Source organism: Phoenix dactylifera, chromosome 4 (genome assembly GCF_051530095.1).
Source record: "Phoenix dactylifera cultivar Ajwa chromosome 4, Ajwa_hap1_PhDact_Kaust_v1.1, whole genome shotgun sequence".
Classification (NCBI taxonomy): Eukaryota; Viridiplantae; Streptophyta; class Magnoliopsida; order Arecales; family Arecaceae; genus Phoenix; species Phoenix dactylifera.
In genome coordinates, this window is record NC_143193.1 from 1464354 (window position 1) to 1488313 (window position 23960).

Here is a 23960-nt window from a genome sequence, read left to right on the forward strand (position 1 = left end):
AAAATATCTAAAATTATATTTACACACTCATAAATATACTATTTGCATGCATTTATTGAATTAAGGATCTACATTTAGAAAAAATAATGCACAAATTAATAAAATTTTAGATATTTATAAGGATATGCAAAGAAAACAGAAATAAATATGCATGCATAAAGTAAATTTGCCAAAGGATACATGCAATTGCAAATATTTATAAGGGTATGCAAGCAAAAATTCATTCTATATATCATAATTATCTGGCATATATCTAATAAATTGTTCGCCATTTTCAGCCTCTCCCCCTCTTTCCAATGATTTATTAAAGGGTGAATCTTAAGAGAGTGTTTAGTTAATCCAAGAAATATAAGAGTACATAAAATCCAAGAAATATAAGAGTACATAAAAAGAGCGAATTTAGAGCGAGACGAGGTTCAGTTCCTCTCCTGCTAAACTTCTGTGTATATCAAAACCAGTTGCGAGGTAAAGGATAACCAACATTAATGCACAAAATTTTTACAATGAAAAACTATTGGAGTTATTGCCATCATAACCATAAGCTCAGTGTTCAAATCCAAATTTGTATCTCAATACAGGAGTTATCGCTATTATAACCAAAAGCTTAGAGTTTGAATCCAAATTTCTATCCCTATACAGGTGAGATGATTCGAATTCATGAGCTTCTAATTTTGAACCTTCAAGGGCATAAAAGAGCATGAAATCTAATCTCTGTACTGCATTTGAGCCCACAATGACATCACCAATCCATGTTGATCATTGGATATATACAAATAAAATAAAATATAGTTGGAGAAATTAAAAACAGTCTAGCCACATGAACAACATTCGTTGTGCTCATCATGGCACATCTTATGCATCATCTGAAAACAAAAACAGCAACTAGCTTTAAATTATATAGGACTTTGACAACTGCTGTACTAAGAACAGAACAGCAACTGGATTCTGGTCATATATACACCCAGAAAATATGATGAGGATCGAACCCGGAGAGATACAAAAACGCCGTAAAAGATCCATCTCATGTACAGCACTGAGATAATACCAGTTGGGTGTCAGCATCCTCCAATAGTCAAGGAGAAAATTTTAAGGCCTTAGTCATGGTTCCAAACAAAAGAACAAGTAAATAAGACAGGTTCATTAACTTCATAGACCAAACTAGAAGGGCGCAGACAGTTAGTGAGGAGGACCCAGCTACAACGACCATGAGATCCTAAAACACACAGCCACCAGCATCAGGGCAAGCATAGGCCCCTGCATGTAATTCTTTCTGAAAACCATTTTGAGGAGCATACTATCCACATTGATCATAGGCATCCTTTCATGGAAAAATAATGGAAACATGTGTAACATGTTCTGATCCCATAAAGAAAAGGATATCGCAAGTATCAGACACTACATTCTAGGAATCCTATTAGAAAAATCTTCTCATAAAGTAACACACAAGAATAATGTGCCAGTAAAGGTAAGAAACAGGAATAAAAAAATAATCCTTGAATTCTAGTTTCTTTCTATCCAACTAAATGCCACATGCCAAAGGAAATGCATCACCCGCCATGCACTAACCAGGATAGAAAATTTTATTTCTTTTCGCAAAATTAATGCATCTGATCAGAAGCAACAGCAAAATTAGATACTATGTATGAATACCAATATGACCTCACTGAGACATTTTCAAGGGTAGAACCAGAGGCGGAAGCAGGAACCAAGTCATAATTTTCATTTAACAAACACCAGAAGAAAAACAAAGCGAAATTAGAAAACACTTTATAATTGCAGAAATGAGTTCTAATTTACTATTGACTGTAGAACAATCATATTTACCAAAAGTTGCTATTATAACTTACTACAGAAGAAAGAACAGCCATATGCTTGTAAGCTAGAAATTTTAGGATAAATATCAAACCATATCAAATGCAAGCAAGATAAAGGATGGTGGATCTACAAGTTTCGTTACATGTCCTGTCACAAGGTAGAAGCAAGGAACACATGTTGACATGATTATCGATAATGATCATCTCACAAGAAAGAATACATATGAAGAGCAAAGAGCAATTTGAAAATGCTTCTCTAAATGGAAATAAGATTTTGTGCATCATTACAACATGAACAAAAGGACCATTACCTCGAGTCTCAACTTAAACCTGTAATCTTTAAATTTTGCCAGAAAAGTTTATTCAAAATCTATAGCAAATATGGCAGAAATTCTATAAGCACACATATAATGCTAACTTCAGGTGCTACAGTGCCATGGCAACTGTAAGAAGCTATGGCAACACACCAGTTCTTTCCAACTCAACATAAATTTAACAGGGAAAAAAAAAACAGTTATACTGAAGGACAGTCGGGTGTCAGTTTATAGAAAATTTGTCAGCATTTCAAAGTCAATGCACTAGGTGAGTGAATAAAGAGTCATGGTGTAGAAAACAGTTAAGTGAGTAAACACAATGACCTTCAGGTTCAGGTGAACTGATGATTTCATTGAAAAAATTTTCCAGTATGTGTTTAAAGACTAGGATATGGGAAAAATTTGGATATTCAAGTTCACCCCTCATTCTAATCCTGATAACGGAGAGATCAAATAATATTTCAAAACACCAACTGTTGATATTTCATATAATATATAGATAGTAGCTAACATGGATTCAACGAGAGACAAGAACACATTAACCCTCAATTACCATACAACTGAATCTGCCAGGGGAACCTCCTGAATCCACAAAAGAAAAGAAAATGCCTATGCAATTTAAACGACAGTCTACAAAAATAATAGTAAGGTTTTTACAGCATTCATACACATGGACTTTGTGACTCTCATCCAGACTTGGAATTGATTCCACTCTTCAAGTACACCCAAGAAGCTGATTCTGATCTCTAGTTTTGCCTCCCACCAAATAAGTAACTCAAACTAGCCTCAAACCAATCTATAACTGTTCAAATTAAAACTCAAAAATGTCCTATTGTGCATAGGACTCTCACCGATAACCAAACATGCCACAACCAAAAAGGAGACATATGCTGGTTATCTCATCTGAGAGGATTCGTTCTCGAGTCAAAATGTACTTCTGTCTCCTTCCTTTTGCTGAAAAACATATGTTGCAAAGTAAAAAGAACCTTGCATACATGAGTGACTTGAAACTACAGGGTTCAAAATCAGAGGTGGGATTTTCCCACATTTGCAAGATGGGCAGCCAAGTGTCTGCTGACATGCGGTACTCCGCATAGTTGCAAGATCAACAATAAAATATATTAACTTATCCTACAAAAGATCCGTAACATTTTGAACACCTGGTTTTTACACTCTTCAACTTGTTGTCAGCTTTAACCATGAGATGCTCTGTGACCAAGTGAAGCATCAACATAAATCACTTTGGTAATCCAAGCTTGTCAAAATCTCCCTTCTTATCTAACACTAGACCATTCCACCTCCATTTTGACATCCCTATCATCAGTTAAAATCTGCGGGAATCTTCAGCTCTGCTCATTCTCAGAGACCCTGTGAAGTCACGTATGCCTGGATGTTCATCCATACATGATCTCAAATGAAGACTTACACACAAATCTGTTGTTTGTTATTGTTTTTTAAACAAAAAGTTCTTTTCTGTGAAAACACAATGTTCATTCTTTTTCTTAAAAAGACACCTAATGATTTTTCTTTGAATCCTGTTCAATACCTGACATGCAAACCAGCTTAAGAACTGTCACCATATCAAATAGAGGCATCAAACATCACCAGAAATCCTATAGAAATGGCAACAAGAGAAAATCATGCAATTTTTAAAGAAATGATTTTCTGTGTATATTTGTAGTTCTTGAGGATCCATCAAGAAAAAAACATATGTTGAAACCATATCTTATTCTGTATGTAGAACTTGGCAGAAATTAACTATGTACATCTTCTTGAATCTTTGGTATGGAGTTCAAATTTTAAGCAAAATTGAGGCACAGAAAGTACTAGTCCCAGGTAATTCAAAATACACGCTGCAGTACATACCTTACCAACACTTTGTACCAGAGAGCACAGCTTGGGCCGGCTAGTACACCCTTGGCCTTGGTATGGCCATTTTTAGCCCTCAGCTTGAGCATAGTGCTTCAAATGCTTGGATCATCCTTATTTTATGTGTGCTGAAGCTTTTTATTGCTATTTAACATGTGTTTTGTAGTGTAATATGTAATTTCACATACCTAATTAAAAAAAATTGAAAAACTATATTTATGCATTTTACAGTTTATCAGATTCTGCAAATCTGGCACTTGGAGAGCTTCCCGATGCCTCTTACCACCTTGGGGGTGAGATTATATTTATCCTTCTCGACACCAAGCTGTTCAGGTTAGATCTGCCCCAATCCAGCAAAATATGAGTGGTTCAGGCCCAGTTTGAAGATACTGGGGCATACCAAGGCCCCATGTACCAGTTCAAGGCTAATGTGCCATGTACAGGCCAATACACCGAGAAATTTAAACCTTTAAAGACTATAAATGTGCATCAAGCCTGGTCTTTTGATTAGCTTGTAGTTTCATGTCTATAACTGAATAAATCTCCTTTTCTACCTGGCCCTTCCCAATGACAGTGGAGGAGCCAAACTTGCACATCCATGCAAGTACTTTATAACTCCACGCTCAAAGTTTGAACAAGAAGAGTCCATTTCTCCCTCTTACACGCATTCTCCCTCTCAAAAACCTCACTCCATACACCGATCATTGATGATCCCATGTACCACCTATCAAATCTATTAACCCTTGTCTCCTCAAGACACATGTTAACCCATGCTAACATTTTCTTCTGCTGATTAAAGATTTTAACAATATGTTCCAAGAGAGCTTAAGATGAAACATGCAGGCGCTAGACCTGTATAGGCAAGGCTATGTGGGCATGTGGATTTTTACAGTGGAAAATTCTGTAATGTGTAAAATGCTCAACATAAGAACCTGAGTTTTATCGGATTACTCCATGTGCTGCCATCATTAGGGTGAGAGAATAGATATTGTAACAAATTATCTGCACTGCAAGTTCATAGATAGTTAAGAAAAGATGAGAAATGTGCAGTGAAATTCTTGCGGTGCACCTGTACACACTCAGATATGATTTGTTAAATGTACAATGAAGTATAAATGTTTGTGATTATCTGATGAAATTAAAAAAAAAACATGATGAAGACTTCAAATGTAATTGGGAATTTGTTCTCTTGGGTCAAGTAACAAAACCAATGGAACACTTGGACAATACCATAAAAAACCACAACATATAGCAAGTGTTGTTTATTTTCTCAATAAACGATAGACAACTTGGCTGCTATTGGATGTAGTTACACCTTCATGAGTATTGTTTCCAACAAAACAAAAATGAGAATTAATTCACCCCATCACATCACATGCTTGCCAGTAGAGATCACATATTGCTTGCAATCTCTGCTGTGTCCTGTCATGAATTTGTCTAGGCAATTCGATAGATTATTTTACTCTCTTTTTTTGGACTTTGCCATCACAATATCTGCCATTGGTAGATGTTTAGCGTATTATTCCTCTCACTTAATATTCAATGATAATCATACACAATAAGTACAGGCCAGTAACTTTCGGCACATACATGGTCCTTCTGCAACTTAAAGTTGGTCTTCACACAAACACAATTAAGCTTGTCCTATGAGTAACGTCCTCTTCTTCACACTCAAATAACTGGTCATCATGTTGGCTGAGCAATCAAGATAAGAATATTTCACTTCACCCCACTAGTAACGCTTTCTCTATTTTCAGTCAGAAGGTATGTCTTCCTCCTCTGTAGCAATGTTTCACAAACTCTGAGTGAGTAATCCAGAATAGGTAGAAGTTTGCCTCAGATATAGCTTTCATCTATCATCTGGTATTAGGCACTGTTTGCAGTCAACACCCATATAGCTGCAAACACAGCTAGACTGATACCATACAAGCTTGCTTGAAAAATTGATTTAGCCCTGCCATGTCTCCCAAATGCTTCCTCATCCTAATTAGATTGAATGCTTTTGCTGTTAAAATCCTTAATGTAACAAGTTAATGTGATTGATCTGAAGGTTGGTTTCCTGAACTATTTATCAACTTTTTTCTGGTTCCAAATACTTCATCCATAGTCCAAAAGATAAGTTTTCTAATTTGCTTGTACAAGATAGCCAAGACATCACACATAAGTTGGCTCCATCAAATCTATGTAAATTGTCAAATTTGCCAAGTTAATTTAGTTCAAAGAAGATGGAACATGAGGATCTAAGATCAAAATCTACTCGCTATTACAAAATGATAATCTACAGCTGCATCTGCATGTATAACATTATAACGGTCGCATAAATTTACGAAGTTTTACAATATCTTTTGGCATGCATATATTTGGAAAATCCCAATGCCAATCAACCAAACTATGATTTTTTATAATGCATGACCATGAAAATCCAAAGAATCATTCTACAAATGGTTATTTTACTCCAGAGATCACTGATATATTTGATGGCAATCTCAAGGATAACAAAATTCTATTCTGTAAGCCATCTCTAAAATACCTGGGCTTTGTGGTTAATACCAGATCAACATTGGCACTACATCTGCCCAATTATTCAATATCTGCGATCAATTTCTGGAAAAACTATTTAAAATTTAATATTATCTCTCTCTAAAAGTCGGTTCCTCCAGGTTGTTATCAATGGAGAAATGTTGAAATGCTTTTGCTTCTCCCATTTCTTCATAATAGTTGACCAATAAATGCAAAGACAGTGCAAATAGTCAATTAAACATGCAGAAATTCAATGCTGTATCAGAACAGTTAATTTTGAAATCAGATAACCAATCAAAAGCAGTTCCACATGGTCTTTCTATCATCATTACTCATGTACCAATACTCAATAGTTCCTCTTTAGCAAATGTAATATACGACCACTACAGACTTGCATAGTCTGTTGCTGACTTGGACTCTCCTCCAAAATCATCTAGCTTGCTGAACCTCTACTTTATCAAAATCCTGACAACTTCCTTTAAAATCATCCTGCTATTTCATTAGTCATCCCATTAACCTAACCTCCAAATTCACAATTTTTGTCTCTCCAACTAGTAGTAGTATAAAAAATCACATTTCATTATCTCATTTGAGCTAAAGACATTGTTCAATCAGATGCCTATCTAACAAGAAAGTTCATGTGAACCTTCTTCCGAAAAAAAAAGGAACAATAGAAAGAATTTTTTTAAAAAAATTAACATTTACCATTCAACTTTCTCTCGATGCCCCCTTCTTGTTTTAAATCTAAATGCATATCCATGTCAAGATTCAAAACTCCTTCCATTCAATCTAAAAGTTGATACTCTGGCTTCTATTTCTCAAAGAAAGTTTTCAAGAATTTACTTCATTTCTAGATTTTCCATTGCCTTATGAATAGAAAAAGGATACCTGATGTTGTTGCATATTGTAACCATAACCATCAACCCCTATCTGAACTATTTGGAGTCAGCTTTGATTATCTAGGGATAAACTTTGATGTTATTTCAAGCTTTTGTTGCATGAACTCATCAAAATATGAAGTACTGAGTTGCATTCTGTTTAAACTCAAAGATAGTTTTCAAGAATTTACTTCATTTCTAGCTTTTCCATTGCCTTACGAATAGAAAAAGGATACCTTGTGTTGCTGCATATTGTAACCATAACCATCAACCCCTATTTGAACTATTTGGAGTCAGCTTTGATTATCTAGGGATAAACTTTGATGTTATTTCAAGCTTTTGTTGCATGAACTCATCAAAATATGAAGTACTAAGTTGCAATCTATTTAAGCTCAAAGATAGTTTTCAAGAATTTACTTCATTTCTAGCTTTTCCATTGCCTTATGAATAGAAAAAGGATACCTAGTGTTGTTGCATATTGAAACCATAACCATCAACCCCTATCTGAACTATTTGGAGTCAGCTTTGATTATCTAGAGATAAACTTTGTTGCAGGCTCGTACCAACCCATGCCACCATGCAACCAGGCCGGAGCCTAGTACCGGCACAGCAGACCATGCTTTAAGGTCTCATTACCCCCATGATAATATCATCAACATATGAAAACATTAAACCTCGTGCAAGTAAAAAAAAATAATCACCGACTGATATGTATTAGTTTATCTATATATTTATAAGAAAATGAGAAGTGCACACCAGCATATTACAAGTGCTTTTGTAGAATGAACTTTCAACTCTTGGACCCCTCAAGCATATGAATTGGCTTTTCCATTCACTTGCGAAAGATGAGAGAAACTTTGAAAGGGTTTGCTAAAGTCTAACTACTTATGAGCTGCACTTGACCAAGTATCATTTTTCCAAACTTGGCACCTAAAGCCAAATTTGTCAAAGACCCCTTTCTTGCCATATCTACTATCTCACTAGAAGATGACTACACAAATATAAGAGCATCTGTCATAGCCCTGTTGATCCCTCATAAGACCCTTAATCTTCTGACAAATGAATGGAAAGTCCCCTCAGACCTTCGGAGTAGAAAGTTCTCACCACAGCCCAAACTAGCTCAGTTAGAAACATATAAGGTCGCCATAATTGGCAGCCACAAAAAAAAATGAAACAAAACAAAAACGATGACAACCTACTAACCTGCCACACTTTGATTCTTTTCAAATTTCATGCAGATGAAAGTACTACATCATTTCCTAACCCCTTCCACATTCCCAAAATTCTCACTCCAACATCCAATACTTGATTGGTTGACAAAATTGATGCAATACCTCTGCTCAATTCCTTATGGTGACTATGCTGTTCCATACACCTCAAGTACAAACCCCATCCTATCTAGACATTGTCCAAGCAAAGCTGCATATACTTACTCATCAAGCATACCCATGACAACTTAATTTTACAGCACCCTTCTAAAGTTCCTAAATTATTCCTAATCGCTCCTTTTGAAAGATAATTTCATATATCCTTTCAAGAAAACCTCAATGAGGAATTACAAGAGAATGTTACCATCACCAAGCAAATCAACAACAAAAAATAGTAGCGAATGATACAAGGTCTACAGAAAAATCTGCAAAACTGAATATTAAAAGCTTAATAATTACTAACCTCCTCCACCAACTACGCATGTCCCTAGAACAAGAGCATTATGGACAATGTGGGATTTAAAGTCTAAGGCATGTGCTAGAGATAGCCTGAATAAGATAAATATCATTGAAATTAACACATCCTTGGTACAGGAAATTTTTCATTAAACACATAAAAATACAAACACAGAGAGATACCGTAGGAACTATTGAATAGAAGAAGATAATATATTCTTGTTCCTCATCTTTTTGTGATCCAGAATGTCATCATAGGCTTATTATCCTTTAATTCTAGATTTAGGTTTCTAGATCAATCGATAAGATGTATGAAGAGTTGAAAGATGAATGCAAATCCTAGAGCGAGATGCCTGTCAAACAAGCATGAGATAAAAAAAATTCAGCGGCAACGTAGTTCAATATTCCCCCTAACTTGCACCTCCCTTGAACCTATTTGTATGCATGTCTACGAGCTTCTTTTTTATTGCCCATATCAAGCCAGTATCATGTTCATGAAGCATGAAGGGTACAATGAGCAAGAACGGAAAAAAAACCCATTCCAAAAGTTCTGAAACACAAAGTTTGGAATCCAAAGCGGCATCCACTATTGATGTTAAGAGACAGGCTAAGGGTTTTGAGATCAGAATCAACTCCTGAAATCATGTATAGCTAAGTTAAAAAGAAAGCACTATTACATAAAATGATGTCTATCGAATTTCACACTACTCCAGTGATTAACTGGTTCTAACTTCAAGTACAAGTTAAACCAGTCTCTTCTTCCTCCTCCACTTCTCTACTAAATTTGCTTTTGTTCATAAAATATCTGCTGCAACTTCGCACATTATCTACCAAGGCCAGCTATTTCAACAATTTGACCAGACAACAAAAGCAGACACATTCAAAATATTCAACAAAATATCATATGTTAAAGCAAGTGACAGTATTAAATTAAGAAAAACTTATATTGAGTGGATTTGTACAAAACAGAGGAACACCAACCAACCATTTCAGGCTTGCAATTCCCATCTCGCCGCCAGTTTTGAAACTTCTCTTTTTCCTTTTCAACAACATTCTTGACAGAAACTCTCACAAGAAGCCCTTGAGCTTCTGGATGGCGCAGTACATCTTCCTTCTTGACCCCACCGCATTGATCCCCATGTCCTTCAAGTCTTCAAGAGTCAGGAACGGTAGCACCTCATCATCCACCTCATGGATCTCGAACACCGGTGCATACCGGCCGAGCCCCAACCGGTTCAGCCACGACCGGACTCCGCCGTCCTCGTGCCATCCGCACCGTCCATTCTGGTTGTCCCAATCCCCATCGTGGGTCTCCGACGGCAAATCCCCTTCCGCGGCATCAGTGGCCGGACCTATATCCCTGCTGTCGGAAACCCTAACCCTAACCCCCACCGCCGCTCTCGGGCTCTCGGAGTCCTCCCGCCGGAGGTCGTCGAACTCCCGGTATCCCTCTTCTCCTCCGTCATCCCCGCCGCTCGACTTCAGGTCGAGGGCGTCCGTTCCCTCGTCGACCTTGGAGGTCCAAACCGACCTCGCCCGCCTCGCGATGGCCCGCCGGGCCTTGGCGTCTCGCACCCCCCGGCGGATCGCGACGGCGAGGGGCTCCAGGTTCTCGTCGACGGGGAGGAGGACTCGGTCCTCGGCGGGGGAGTCGCGGGTCTCGCCAGGGCCGAGGGTGGTGAGGGGGCGGGTCTTGGAGAAGGGCTTAGAGGGGTCCCTGGGCGGCGGGGGGAGGCGGGGGTGGTGGTCGCCGGCGGCGGAGGCGGAGGAAGAGATCTTCCACTGCTTGCCGCGGCGGGGGTGGGGCTCGGAGGGGATGGCAGCGGGTTGCCCGCCGATGTCGCCGAGCCGGACGCTGGGGCGGCGCTGCCGCTTGGAGCCCGGGACGAGGGTTTCGCCACCAGCGGCGGAGGCAGCAGCGGCAGCGGCAGCGGCAAAGGCCGCGGCAGCGGCGGGGGGGTCGGCGGCGGCGGTGGAGGCGGTGCCGTTGTTGGGGGCCTCCGGCGGCTGGGGGTCCGCCATTCGAGCTTTGGATAGGGAGCGGGAGAAACGGGGAAGCGAAAAGGGGAAACAGATTGGGAAAAGAGGTGGGGGAGAGCTCACAGTGTCAGTGGCGAGGGAAGGTAGGAGAGATGGAGATGGAGATGGAGAATCGGAGATGGAGATGGAGATGGAGATGGGGTTTTTATTTTTTTAATTATCCTTATCCATATCTGTGGGTGCGACCGTGGGTTTTCTTGGTGTGGGTTTGTTTTATTCCCGGTTGTGTTCTAAAAAAGTGGGGGTGCGGAGGTAATCAGGATTTAGGTGCTGGATTCTCTGGTCTAAATACCTTTACATGTTTACTACAAAAAAAAAAAAAATAAAAAAATAAAAAAGACATTTTTAACCACTGTATTTACTACTCTTTTACTCAAATTACTCAAATATTCCATCTCCTCAGATTAAAAAAAAAAATACTTGAATAATCTAGTTGTTGAAGGCATAGGATATATATATATATATATATATATATATATATATATATATATATATATATATATAAAAGTAGGGTAAAGCAAATCGCAAGTGGAGATAGAAAATATCTATCAACGAGAAGAAGATGCGGTTGTTGAAAATTATACTAGCTTAGTTTTGATATGAAAAGTTAGAAATCCAATACCTTAGGTATGTAATTTTTTATTAAAATTTAATATGTTTTTGCAATATGGAAAATTTATCATCGAACATTTGACACGAGGCTGATACAAATAATTTTGGACCATGCTCCAGAAGAAACCATACTCAAAGCCAATAAAAAATCTACAAAGATTTTTCTTGGAAACTCAAATTCACTCTTTTTGAGGGGCTTAATATCCACAGTATCCTAATTCATTTTCATGGTCCTATGTAGAAACCACCAAAGAATTGCACAGTGGAAGTTGTTGCAGTTCAGGATGTGGCCCATCCTTAGCTTGTTCAAATTAAATTCTCAACTAACCTATGCCAATTATTAGATTTGCAAAGTTTTGTTTGGGCACTTGTCAAATTTCCAAGGACTAACTTAGGCTTGGCCAAGCTTATGCCAAGATGTCAAGTGGGGATAGCAGTAAAAGATTGGATTGGGTCAAGTTTGTGCTGGGTTGAGATGTTAATATGTTGAGAAAACTGCCAGAACCAAACCTAAGACATGTACTGAAAGAATCAATTACTCCAACCTGAAACTAACTTTTTATTAAATAGTAACATGACCCGATCCAACCTACTTGATTAATGGGTTGGGTTGGGTCACAGATGAGATGATCGACTTGGGTGCTCGTTGAATTAGCAAGGACTAACTTAGGTTGGGTCGAGCTTATGCCAAGATATCGAGTCCGGGTAGCGGCAATAGATTAGGTTGGGTCGAGTTTGTGCTAGGTTGAGACATTGTTGTTTTGAAAAAACTATAAACCCAAACACAGGATATGTAATAAAAAGATCAATAATTCCAATCCAAAACTAACTTGTTCTGACCCATCTAACCCACGATTAATGGGTCAGATCGGGTCACAAATGACCTGATTAACTTGCTTAAACTCCACATTATACAATTAACATAGCACAAGCCTAGTTAATATATCAAGCAATGTTGATCCATTAATTTCATGTCTAATTAATATGTTGCTATATATAATATTTTATAAACATTAACATAAAATTTTATCCATATAAATAACATATAATTTCATGTCTACACTTTTAACATATAATTAGATGGGTGGATACAGGTCAAACCTTTGAACCCAAAACCATCCGTATCAAAAACCCCTGTAATATGGATGTAAGCACAGCATATATGAAATTCCAGCAAAACTACTAGTCTGAGGCAAAGGCTTGATCCATGCAAAAACTAAGAGCTGTTCCTATAACTCCATTCTGTCCTTGTGCATGTCATGAGCTTCTTGGGACCTATGTCCTGCAACAATTGTTCTTTCTTATGTCTACTTTTTTTATGTATCTGCTTGTCTTCATCAAATATTCAAAAGCTTTTAGTTCTTAAGCATACTCCATAATCCATAATATGTCAATCATGAATCATAGACCTTGTCTCATAAATTTAGCATCAGCTATTTGGATCTTAGTTTGCTATTTAATTGTTAAGGTCGAGTCCACTAAAATGATTTTTTTTTTTTGATAAATTTGGATGGCTTATATACGTCAGAAAGTATAATAAAGTCAGAAAACATAACACCTCTAAACTAAACAAAAGTACTAGCATACGACGTTTATAAAATGTTACCAGAATAATCGGTAATAAAAGAGACCAACCAATCTGTTGCATTGTTGGCTTCCCTATAGGCATGATTTGCAACAAGTGAGGTGGAGGTATCCGCCAGCTTCCAAATATCGAACAACAGAAGATGTTCAATAGCAGATCTAGCATGCTTCTACAAACTCTATTATCGTCATTCAAATGTATACAATTCATAAATTAATCTTCCATGTTTAGAAGATCAACATTCATAATAAAATAAGATCTCTTCCTCATACCTGGAGGAATCAATTGAGTATCTTGATTATAAACAGAAAGCATATCCAGAGCCTTCTATTAAATTTAAAATACATAGAATTAGGCATGTAAACTGGCTGGGCTGGGCCTAGGCCTGAATCCATCTCCAGCGAGAAAATTTGGGCCCGTTCTCGGCCTAAAGCTTCTGGCCCGAGACCTAATATGGCTTGTTTGTCAAGCTGTGTCGAGCTCAAATCAAGTGTCCATTCAAACCCAGCTTGGAAATCTTTGGGCTGCAAAGTTTTCGAACACAACTAAGCTTTAGAATTTAATTTGAAATAAAAAATAATATTTTTTTAGAATTTTTCTTCTATCGCAATTTAATTACTTTTGGAATGAAAAAACAAAAAACTTTTCAAGTAAATCGGTAAACACCCTTACCCAACATCTTATTTTTTCGGTGGCAAATTTATCCAACATCTAAGAAAAGGAATAAAAAAGTTCTAATTGTATTAACCGCAAATCTATGTTCTATACAAAGATGATCTACATAAACCTTACATGATTTCAGATCAAAATCACCAATCGGAGAATAAACCTCTAATTAATGCTCATCGACCTAGCAAGATTACATTTATGTATTGAATCTGTGATATAAATGATGGTTCTTATATTATGTAGGGAAAGGATCCGAAGGCCGACATGTTGAAATCATGGCTCAGTCAGAATATTAAATCAATCTTCATGACAGTTATAGGACCGAGATTGCGCCTACAATTTGCATGGAATGACAAACTCTTCTTTCCTTCTTCCTATTCGCCTTCTTGTTTTCTTGTTTTCTTTTTTATTTTAACTGAAATGGGCATTTTATATAACACGGATACGAATACACCCAGTAGAATCTGCAGACAAAAGATTCCGAAGTATACCAGACAAGTCATCCTCCCCAACCCATAGGGTGCTTCCTGACTGGCTCGTGACATACGCCGCTACCCAGTCCGCCGCCTCATTAGCTTCACGATATACATGCATAGTCTGAAAAGTAATACCCTTCCTTATCATCAACCATATATCACGGAGCAAAGAATGAACTTTTCCATCGTTGTGTGTGCTCTTTCGGACCCAGCTGATTACTGTGGCCAAATCGCCCTCCAAGAGGATGGAGCTCGTCTGAAGTACACGCCGCGTATACCGCATTTCCATCCAAGCCGTCTGGAGTTTTGCCCCTGGAACCGATGTGCCGAAGATCTGACAACCCCCTGCTGCCACCATGCTGGAGCTTGGACCCCTGATTACAAATCCGGCCCCTCCTCTTCTGCCTTCATCCAGGACTGAGCTGTCAAAATTGACCTTAAGAAAACGGAGGTGGGGGCTTTGAGGAAACAAAGTCGACCTTCTTTGTTTTCCTTTTTTTTCCTTTGAACTTCTCTAGAGAGTGGGGTCTTCTGAAGTAATCAACATGGCATGCAGGGCCATCTTTCCTGACAAAATGTAGCTATCACCATAAAGACTTGAAAGCCCCCAACTCAACCAAACCACTACAGGCAAATGCTCAGCATGCACATGCATTGCTTGTCTTAGCAAGGAGGAAAAAGTATTTGTCAAATATATTGTAACCAAAACCATACTCTGTGATCAAATTCTGACCATATTACTTGGTCCTTTCATGGAGGCAGGAGCAACAATTGGTACGCCGGACCATCCCTAAATTGTTCGATGATCTAGGGCATCGATCGATCGGCGATAGCACTCCTGCCACCCCATCTGAGAACAATTTGGCCAAATGGCCACCACCCTTCTCTACTGAGCATTCAGAGGGGGAACAAAAGGGCATGGTGCATCCACAGGGTACTTTGTCTGCAATTCAACACATATCCACCTTGAGAACAGTGTTCAGAGGCATCCCTGAGCAGCCAGGCCCATGCAAACTTTAAAGATTTTGGCTTATGTCACTGGCCTACATGTGAACTTTTGCACCAAATGCAATGTAGGTTGAGGCTTTAGACAAAAAGAACTGTACCATTTGAGTTCTGACCTCCATGTTGTGATGTATGGGGACCCAATTGAACAGTTTTAGCTTGTATGATAATGGGCTTTGTTATACTCAAAAAGAATTCTGCAGCACTCCATAATTTGAGCACTTAAGGTCACTGTTATCATGGTTGCTGCCCATGTACATGGTCATAAGCCAATTTATAAAGCTATCCAATTCAATAGTGGAGCTTGAATAGGGATAATCAATGAAATTTCCAAAAGAAGAACTGTACTTCACCCTGAAAATTTTGACAGAATGGATTCAATTGCTCCAATATATCATGTTATGCTTGGCTCGGATACACCGTGGCATCATAGCTTGTAGCATGGATTTTATTAAAATGTATGGGGCAATAAAACTTGCATGAAGATCAAGCTATTGATACCTTTATGATCTCTGGAACCAGTCTGACTGCAATTGTAAGAAGAAGATCTGAATATGCTCCTCGTCGTCCACGAGCAGCACTTTGATTTTTCAAACCCAACTTCGAGTATTCCTGATGGGGAGGACCTCACAAACACTCTCAAATGAGTTGCAGATCAAATTAAAATAACTAAAATAAATCTTGATGTGTGTTGTTGTGGGCCACATCTGAATAGGCTCAATCGAATACATTAACTTTAACAAGTTCGACTTGATTGAGGGTTATTGCTTGACTTGATGAGCTAATGGTTGAGCCACTTAAATATGTGCCACAACTCCTTCAGCCAAAGAAGGAATGTGTGTCTTGAGCATTTGGCATCCAAATTCTGAATCCTTGATCTCTCATGACACATTTTATAAGAGGATCAAGAAACAATATATTTTAGGCCTACCCTGCTCCTACAATACTGTGTCATTATTGACCAGCCTAAGTCACAAATAGTTTTGTATTGGCTTTATGTCAATCATCAAGGAATCTTACCTCTTTATAAATCAAGGCAGGCAAGCTTTCCAACAAGCAGATGCAATTGCATACTTGCTATGAATTGAAACTTATCACCCATGTCACATGTTCAAAATGTAATCGAAATACAGGTTTCATGACAATTACTCTGAAAAAAATATCAAGAGTTTCTCGCAGATAACGAAATGCAAATATGTGCCGGTTGTAATCTTACCATGATTTTTGTCTTGGCTCATACTAATGCACTCATTCATGACTCATCAAGTATAGAAAAAGTCTAAGAGTTCAATGGATCTTATGTCATTGTCTAACTTTTTCCTGTAGAATTTTAGGTTCCTCTTGCACCCATCTTTGATGCTTGTCCAAAACCATCCATCTTGTCCTTGCTTGGTGTCTCTTTCTCCTTTCATTAAGGGGATAGTGGGTCACTCATAAGCAGATGGAGATGTGTTTATGGGACGAGATTTTTGTCCATTAAGAACCAATGATTGTTTAATATAGTAATGCCTAAACCATATATAATTAAGATCCTCGTTGTTTTTTTTCAAAAAAAAATTTGAAGATGCACTATCCAAGACTTAAAATCTCTAAGTATGAAATACAGATGTGACCAACAGGCAACAGGACAAGCCCTAGTTTACTTGACATAGATAGGATTCAACTAAGCTTATAATCTTGATAATAAATCCTATCCGGCTTTTTTTTTTAACTTTGTAATAGAAATGATAGATAATACCACCAGCTACCGATCCGAAAATAAAAACTTTTATTAATAGGTAAAATGAGAAATGACAAACACACCACGTAAGACATATTATGACATTATACGCAGGGTTGATTATTATTTTTGATCCGACAAAAAAAAAATGAATCTAAAACTATTATTTATCAATATTTCTACTGTCAGCACCCAACCCTACCGTAATGGTTGGGTCCATATGTGTCTCCACTTCTTATTTTTCAGCTCCACAAGCCTACTTCATCTCATATAAGGTGGACTTCTTTCACGTATCCTCCTTTCTTGGTCTTATATCTACACCTCTTCATAGTAAATATCTTATAGTAAATCCATGAGGACAAAAAAAAAAAGGGAATGCATCTACCAGATTTAGCAAACAACTTGAATTGGTAAGATCACTTCCATGCATCAAAGTTCATGATTGCTATCGAATCGATATGCAGGCAGGGTGCAAAATTTCAGGTTAATGATCCAATCCTTATGCATGCACCATGCCAAAAGTACAGCTAATTGGATCCTCTGAACCTTTGCAATGGCTGTTATACCATTAGCACCAGGGAGGTCCAGACCTATAAGGCCTGAGTTGGAGAGCTCCTCACACACACACACACACAGACACAGACACAGAGAGAGAGAGGGGGGGGGGGGGGGGGGGGGGGGGTGCAGCCCATGCTTAGATGTGGACATAGCTAACATTGGATCCATTGTCAGCTTCTATCTCACATGGCTTCAAGCTTTTGTCTTTCTAACTCTCTCTTTCAGAGAGAGAGAGAGAGAGAGAGAGACAAAGCCATGGCCGGCTCCATGCGGAGATGTTCCTCCTCGGCCAGTTTGGGGCCCAGTAACCGGAGCCTAGCCGGCACCGCCCCATGTCGGCAGGGCCCCGCCGAGGAGCGGAGCTAGCCAACCACCTAAGCCTTCCTTATCTCTTGGTTCCCCAGAATTAAATGGGATGGAAGCCGTAAAGATGGAGACCACCATGTCATGGTTCCAAGTGTCCGAACACCTGGAAACAGCCCCAGAGGCTCGATGAACTCTTGCCGTCGGAACTGGTTTTTGACCTCCCTTACATCAAGAAAAGAAAAAGAAGAAAAAAATAGGACTTTTTGTTACAGTGGAGTCTTTAGAGGGATGGGAAAGTCAATTACCCAAAAAAATATGATTCATGAATGTGAAACTTTGTGTTTTGATTCCTCAAGAGGTGGTTCGAGAGCCATACTTTCGGTCTCATATAGGCCTAGTGGGGCCAAGTTAACCAAACAAATAAAAAGGACGAGAGAGATGTTAGTCATGTTACGGATGAGACGACTCATTTGGTCCGCGGGAGGAGAACGGGAAAGTATAGTCAACAAAATACACACACACCTCTCTCTCTCTCTCTCTCTCTCTCTCTCTCTCTCTCTCTCTCTCTCTCTCTCTCTCTCTCTCTATATATATATATATATATATATATATATATATATATATATATATATATATATATATATATATATATATATATATATATATATATATATATATATATATATATTGACTTATTGTTTTCTGATATTATTAGATGTATCCATACTCGCAATGTATGAAATGCCCATTTTAGAAAAAAAAAAAAAGAGAGATGTTTTTCCAACAAACCAAATGAGTGCTAAATAATAGTCTGCCTAGGATCTAATTAAATTTATTGATAGAGAAAATCGTCTGCTCTCTCTTTTCAACTCCTTAGGTGCTTTGATTCAGCAACCTACTTAGAGACATGATCAGCCTCAGAGTCTATTGATATTTGTTCTAAAATTTAGCTCATGGTCGTTCCTTCGACAACCCTAAAAAGCATGCAAAAGCAAGCACATTGCAGTTTGGATAATCTACCGAAGGTAGTCTAACCATGTCATCTTTATCTGATAGGTTGGATTGCTTGGTCAGTGTCGGGAGTCAAAGATTCAGAAGTGAGAACAGTTTTTAATACAAGGTGTCTAACCATTTTCATTCTCTCAGATTCTTTTATGAAGTTGATATAGAGAAGCTTGCAATTCATCATAGATCTAGGTCATTTCATTAACGCATGTTAGGCTAAGATTAAGCTGATCTGGCCATTTGACATGCTACAATTACAGTCTTCAAGAGAATCAAGGTTATTGCAGAGCCAGTCGGCTAAACTGGTGACAAGATGCTACCTTTCTTCTTCTGAATCAAGAAAGACTACCATACTTAATAAGGGACAGAGTTTTATCTGTTCGTATGGATTAACTTAATCAATCATCTTGCTAAAGAATCTAATTGTTGTCAACATAAAATTTCATGCAAGTAACTAATTGGTGACCTTTGATATTTATAAAATATGCATACATCATAGCAAATCGTTTTTAATCATGTCGCTGAGAGAGAGACTTAATTCTGCTAACTATGGCCACATGTGATGATCGATGATGATTAAGAGATTTAATGACATCTGCATTGCAAGGAAATGTGGTGATACTATGAATATTTATAGCTTTTAAGCTAAGATTCTGGTGAAGCATCCGATGAGCTCTGCAACGACTAAAGTATGCACAGTTAAAATGGTCGTGTTAAGTCTCACATCGGTTATTCACCAAGAAGATTTTAGGTACTTACAGAACAAAGGAACCAAAAAAAATACCTTTCGGCTAGTCTTTTTGGATGAGGTCATGGGATGTGACAAATGATATCAAAGCGAACTTGGCCTATAGCCTATATGGACTAGAAAACACTACAGCACGGGTTCATAGAGGATGACCACAATCCAATTGTAATGTTTATGATTAGATTTGAATCGACTTAAATCTTTAGCCTGACGAGGACGTCAGAGCTTGAACGAGAGAGTTGTGAGAACCTGCGGTCGTGTGTTTAATCCCACATCAGTTATTTATTGAGAATATTTTGGGTACTTATACAGAACTAACGAACTTAAAAAAATAATTTTCGGCTAACTTTTCTTAAGTGAGGTCCTAGGTTATTACAAATGAATACTCCAAAATTGATGCACTTAATATAAAGGCTGTGAACAAAAAAAGAGAAATTCTGTTATTTTTTCAGACTATTTGTTTTTCACATGGTTGTATGCCTCCAATCTCCTGAATACCAAAAAAAAAAAAAAACTAATGACTGCAAATGCATTAGATAAAAATAGACATAAAATTCTTCAGTTCTCTATAGTTTTGGTGAGAATTGTCATGGTCAAGGACAAACATTGTGCCTAGTAAAAAGTGAAGCATATATTTTCCACTAAGATGCCTTGTCTACAATCATACACTCAGTATATTTTGCTCAGATCCACAACTTAAATAGCAACAATAACAGTATATTGAAGATTATACAAATACGCATGAATTTTCGGAAAAAAAAGTCCAAAAAAGCAGCAAAGAAATCTTATCTCAGTGCCCAGTCTTATCAGCTTCCTGTGATACAAGGATCCTTCAGCTCTCTCCCCCCCCTCTCTCTCTGTGTAAAACTGAGAATATTACAAAAATAAAAAAAAAACAACTTTTTAATTTTTCTTATTATTCTTTTTAAGTTTAACATCCAGGAATAGCCTCTTGGTATTGTGCATGAATCTATTGGAGATACAGTCTCAACATTGTCAGCTTTTCCATGCCCTGGCTTTGCCCTTGTATCACAAATTTAGTGCAAACTCTGGAAGGAAGCTCTTATTGACATGGAATGAGGAGCAAGGCATTGTGGGCAAAAACCATCTCAAGAGCAACGAGAGAGCTGTCCATCTGGGTCTCTTGTACTGCTATGTCTCCAACTGGCCACAGTACTGTTTCTCTTCATGCTGCAGTTACAAGAACATGGAAAACATGAGAAGAGAAGCACACTTGAGGTAAGATAAAGAGAATATAAGGAAGCACCATGGATTTGGCCTTAAGGCATATTTCTTATGCTTACCAAGAGTATCAAAGGCTATTGTTTATCTACTGAAAAGAGCTCATATTGTTGAACTCAAATTGATTGAGAATTTGTTGTCTTTGTTCTCCCACTTGGATCATAAGACTGCCACCATCCTGCAAAAGAAGTGCTTTATTTAGTAACAAAGGACATATATTTGGATAACTTGTTAAGAACTTTATGTTTCAAAATAAATGATCCTTTAAACAGAATAAAGACCTGAGGAAAGGCAGTGGGTCCCTGGCAATGTAGTGAAAGAGGCATAGAAGGATGCATCATTTGGTAGCTATTTGTAGCATTCTCAAAAGCTGTAGGCTGAATGTGAGTGGTTTGGTTCACAAGTGGCACTTGAAGAGGTATGCTCCCCATTTTCTGAATTTTTTGTTACAAATCCACCAATATCAGATACCATGCACGGAAATCAATGCATAACAAGGAACTACAAACAAAGACATATAAAATAAATTTTGGATTTTTATCCTGCCTCTGATTTATTCATGTAGTCATCAAGATCCACCCCAAAGTCATATAACAGGGGATTTGTGGAAGCAAGCCTCATGGAAAGAAACTGCACTTGCAATAAATATGCTGCATTAGAATCACTTCAGATCTGCCAAATAAGGAGGGAGACTATAAATTTATCACTTCTACCTCAACTTGGTGCTGCAAAGATTGCACATAGTTAATTATCTCATCCAGCATTAGGGCCTTTCCAGTAGCCTACAAATCAAAACCATTAGCAATGGTTCAGTAAAATGTCTATAAATCTAATCCTTGTAGTTGTATACAAAGTGGCACAATATAGAGAGAAGCTTCACCTTATCACAGCCAGGAACAAGACCTTGCAGCATCTTCATCCTCTCACTTATCTTCTCCCTTCTGACCTGAAAACCCCAATGACATGTTTTGAAGCTATGAGTTACAGATCATTTTGGTCACAATAGCAAAAGGGTGCATTCAAGTGTGCAGGAGTGGTACCCTTTCCGCAAGGCTGTGGCTGTCTGTTGCTTGACCTCTCCTTGCTCTTACATGAATGTACCCTGCAGGGAGCTCTTCACCAGCCTCTGTGGCTTTGGAATCATCACATTTGGGCTTCTTCTCCTCTTTTCCCTTCAACTCACCATTGCGTTTTCTCTGCTTCCCACTCTTGCTTTCCTTCGCACTCTAACAACATGAAACATCACTTAGCAAAGAAAAATGAAATATTTGAAAACAGGACCTGCCAACCACTCGAAAGACAGAAATCTTTTTTTTTGCATGGTCAACGATTTCTGCTGTCCTTACTTTGGAGTGACCTGAACTCAAGCAAGTCTTGCCTCCATTCTTTGTTTTCTTCCCCATGGAGCCATGGTGTTTGGGAACCTTCTCATCATGGGATTCCATTACCACTGGTGGAGGAGCAACCTGACTCTCAAGTGAAGGAGCTTTTGCGGCAGTGTCAAGAGAGCTGCTGCTCTCATAGGCTCTGGTATCAACTGATGAGACCCCTAGGATGGCTTCAGGTGAGAAGCAGTAGGGGAAGCAAGAAGGGGAGTTATTGTTCATCTCTCCAACTTGCTGTGTGGGAAGGGGCATCTCAAAGAGGGTGGATGGAAGGATAGGAGAGTCTAGAAAGAAAGGTCCTTGGTGCTGCTCGTATGAGAAGGCTTCCATTGTGGAGAGCTGAGGGTTGGTATTAAAAGCCAAGTAAGGAGGAGAGAACAGAAGAGCAAAGCAGCAAGGCAGGGTGGGTCTGATGGCAGGCCTAGCCTAGTTTATATAAAAGTTTGAGCAAGAGGGGAGGGTGGAGGGAGGGAGGAAGAGAGAGACAGAGAGAGGCCCCATCAGATATGTGTACATTTGACTGGTCTTATCAATTCTGTCCTCTTCCTTGATGCTAAGCCTGGGTAAGGTGTGCTATCAAGGAACCATAAAGAGTGGCAGGTTCTTGTGGTGTTATAAGACTCTAGGTTTTTTGCAATGTTTAAGAGACCAGATTAGTTCAAGGTGATGTCCTCTTTTTTTCTTTGATTACAAATCCATTATTGGTCATTCACTTCGTATAGTAACTTCTTTGGGCATTTAAAACTTAAATAACTTTCATATGCTTAGGTTGGCCCAGTATCTAAACGTCTATTGTTTAAGCCAATTCATTATGGTGCCATCAAAAAGAGAATCTATGGGGGAGTGTGGCTCCTACCTGGTTTTATCTGGGTGGATCACGAGTCTGCATCAAAGTCTTTTTGTAGCTTTTTATTTTCTGGTCTTATTGGCCGCATTGGGTGTGAGCCGTACCAAAGAAGAAGAATGAAGAAGAAGAAGAGGACCTATGCATAAACCTTCCACAATCACCTTTCAGAAAATCATAGTAAGAAAGAATCCTGAGAGACATGAAAGTCAATAGCTAAAGGAAAATAAGGAGATGAGGAACAGTAGAAAGTTAAAGTGGAGAAGGGCTTTCTCCCTTTCCTCTATGTTGTGAAGTTCTGGTGCCTATTTTAAAACTTTCCAAAGCATGTAGTCTTAGATTGCACCAAAGAATAGTCCACAGAAGAATTGAGATGCCTCTTAGGAGTACTTATATAACTATTCTAGGTGGTCCTCCACCTTCATTGCGTCACTTGCCATGGTATAAGATTTTCATGCTTTTTGAGAGAAGGATCTATTGAGCACGGATCCGCTATGGTGCATGGGCCCCACAGCAAAGTGCTTTGTAGTGCTTGATGTCTGCCATCAGAAGATGGAGGCCCACCAAACAAGATGGTCCATGAGCGTGTACTATGTCATATATGGTGCAAATTATTTGATAGTCATCCATTTTCTTATCTAGGCTATAGAGGGCTACATAGCATTTTGCAGTGCAGCTCGCGCACTGCAGAGGATCCTAGTTGCTT

At 38.5% G+C, this 23960-nt stretch overlaps 2 protein-coding genes across 3 annotated transcripts; both read right to left on the bottom strand.

The window, feature by feature from the left end:
- Nucleotides 1-495: 495 nt before the first annotated feature.
- On the bottom strand, nucleotides 496-11338 carry LOC103708125 (uncharacterized). 2 transcript variants are annotated; one of them, XM_088719509.2, is made up of 2 exons: nucleotides 10045-11338; nucleotides 496-1033 (listed from the first exon to the last, which is right to left on the bottom strand). In XM_088719509.2, exon 1 carries the CDS (start codon nucleotides 11079-11081, stop codon nucleotides 10128-10130), a length of 954 nt encoding a protein of 317 aa, XP_088575635.1. In that variant the 5' UTR covers nucleotides 11082-11338; the 3' UTR covers nucleotides 496-1033; nucleotides 10045-10127. The 2 variants fall into 2 exon arrangements, with proteins under 2 accessions (XP_088575635.1, XP_089786121.1); XM_089929995.1 differs by having other exon boundaries at nucleotides 496-1093.
- An 8941-nt stretch (nucleotides 11339-20279) lies between these two features.
- On the bottom strand, nucleotides 20280-23076 carry LOC103708127 (transcription factor BC1-like). The gene is made up of 8 exons (XM_088720774.1): nucleotides 22372-23076; nucleotides 22066-22251; nucleotides 21906-21971; nucleotides 21739-21807; nucleotides 21572-21655; nucleotides 21307-21459; nucleotides 21088-21203; nucleotides 20280-20974 (listed from the first exon to the last, which is right to left on the bottom strand). The coding sequence occupies exons 1-7, from the start codon at nucleotides 22738-22740 to the stop codon at nucleotides 21114-21116; spliced, it is 1017 nt and encodes a 338-aa protein (XP_088576900.1). The 5' UTR covers nucleotides 22741-23076; the 3' UTR covers nucleotides 20280-20974; nucleotides 21088-21113.
- Between the last annotated feature and the right edge of the window lie 884 nt (nucleotides 23077-23960).

What these genes read in the sequence shown, in the direction of transcription:
- LOC103708125 (XM_088719509.2), bottom strand. Translation starts at nt 11,081, where the DNA reads ATGGCGGACCCCCAGCCGCCGGAGGCCCCCAACAACGGCACCGCCTCC.
- LOC103708127 (XM_088720774.1), bottom strand. Translation starts at nt 22,740, where the DNA reads ATGGAAGCCTTCTCATACGAGCAGCACCAAGGACCTTTCTTTCTAGAC. An exon ending in GCCACAGCCTTGCGGAAAGG is followed by an intron (nt 21,972 to 22,065) that starts GTACCACTCCTG and finishes TGGGGTTTTCAG; the next exon opens with GTCAGAAGGGAGAAGATAAG. An exon ending in CTTTGCAGCACCAAGTTGAG is followed by an intron (nt 21,656 to 21,738) that starts GTAGAAGTGATA and finishes TTGCAAGTGCAG; the next exon opens with TTTCTTTCCATGAGGCTTGC.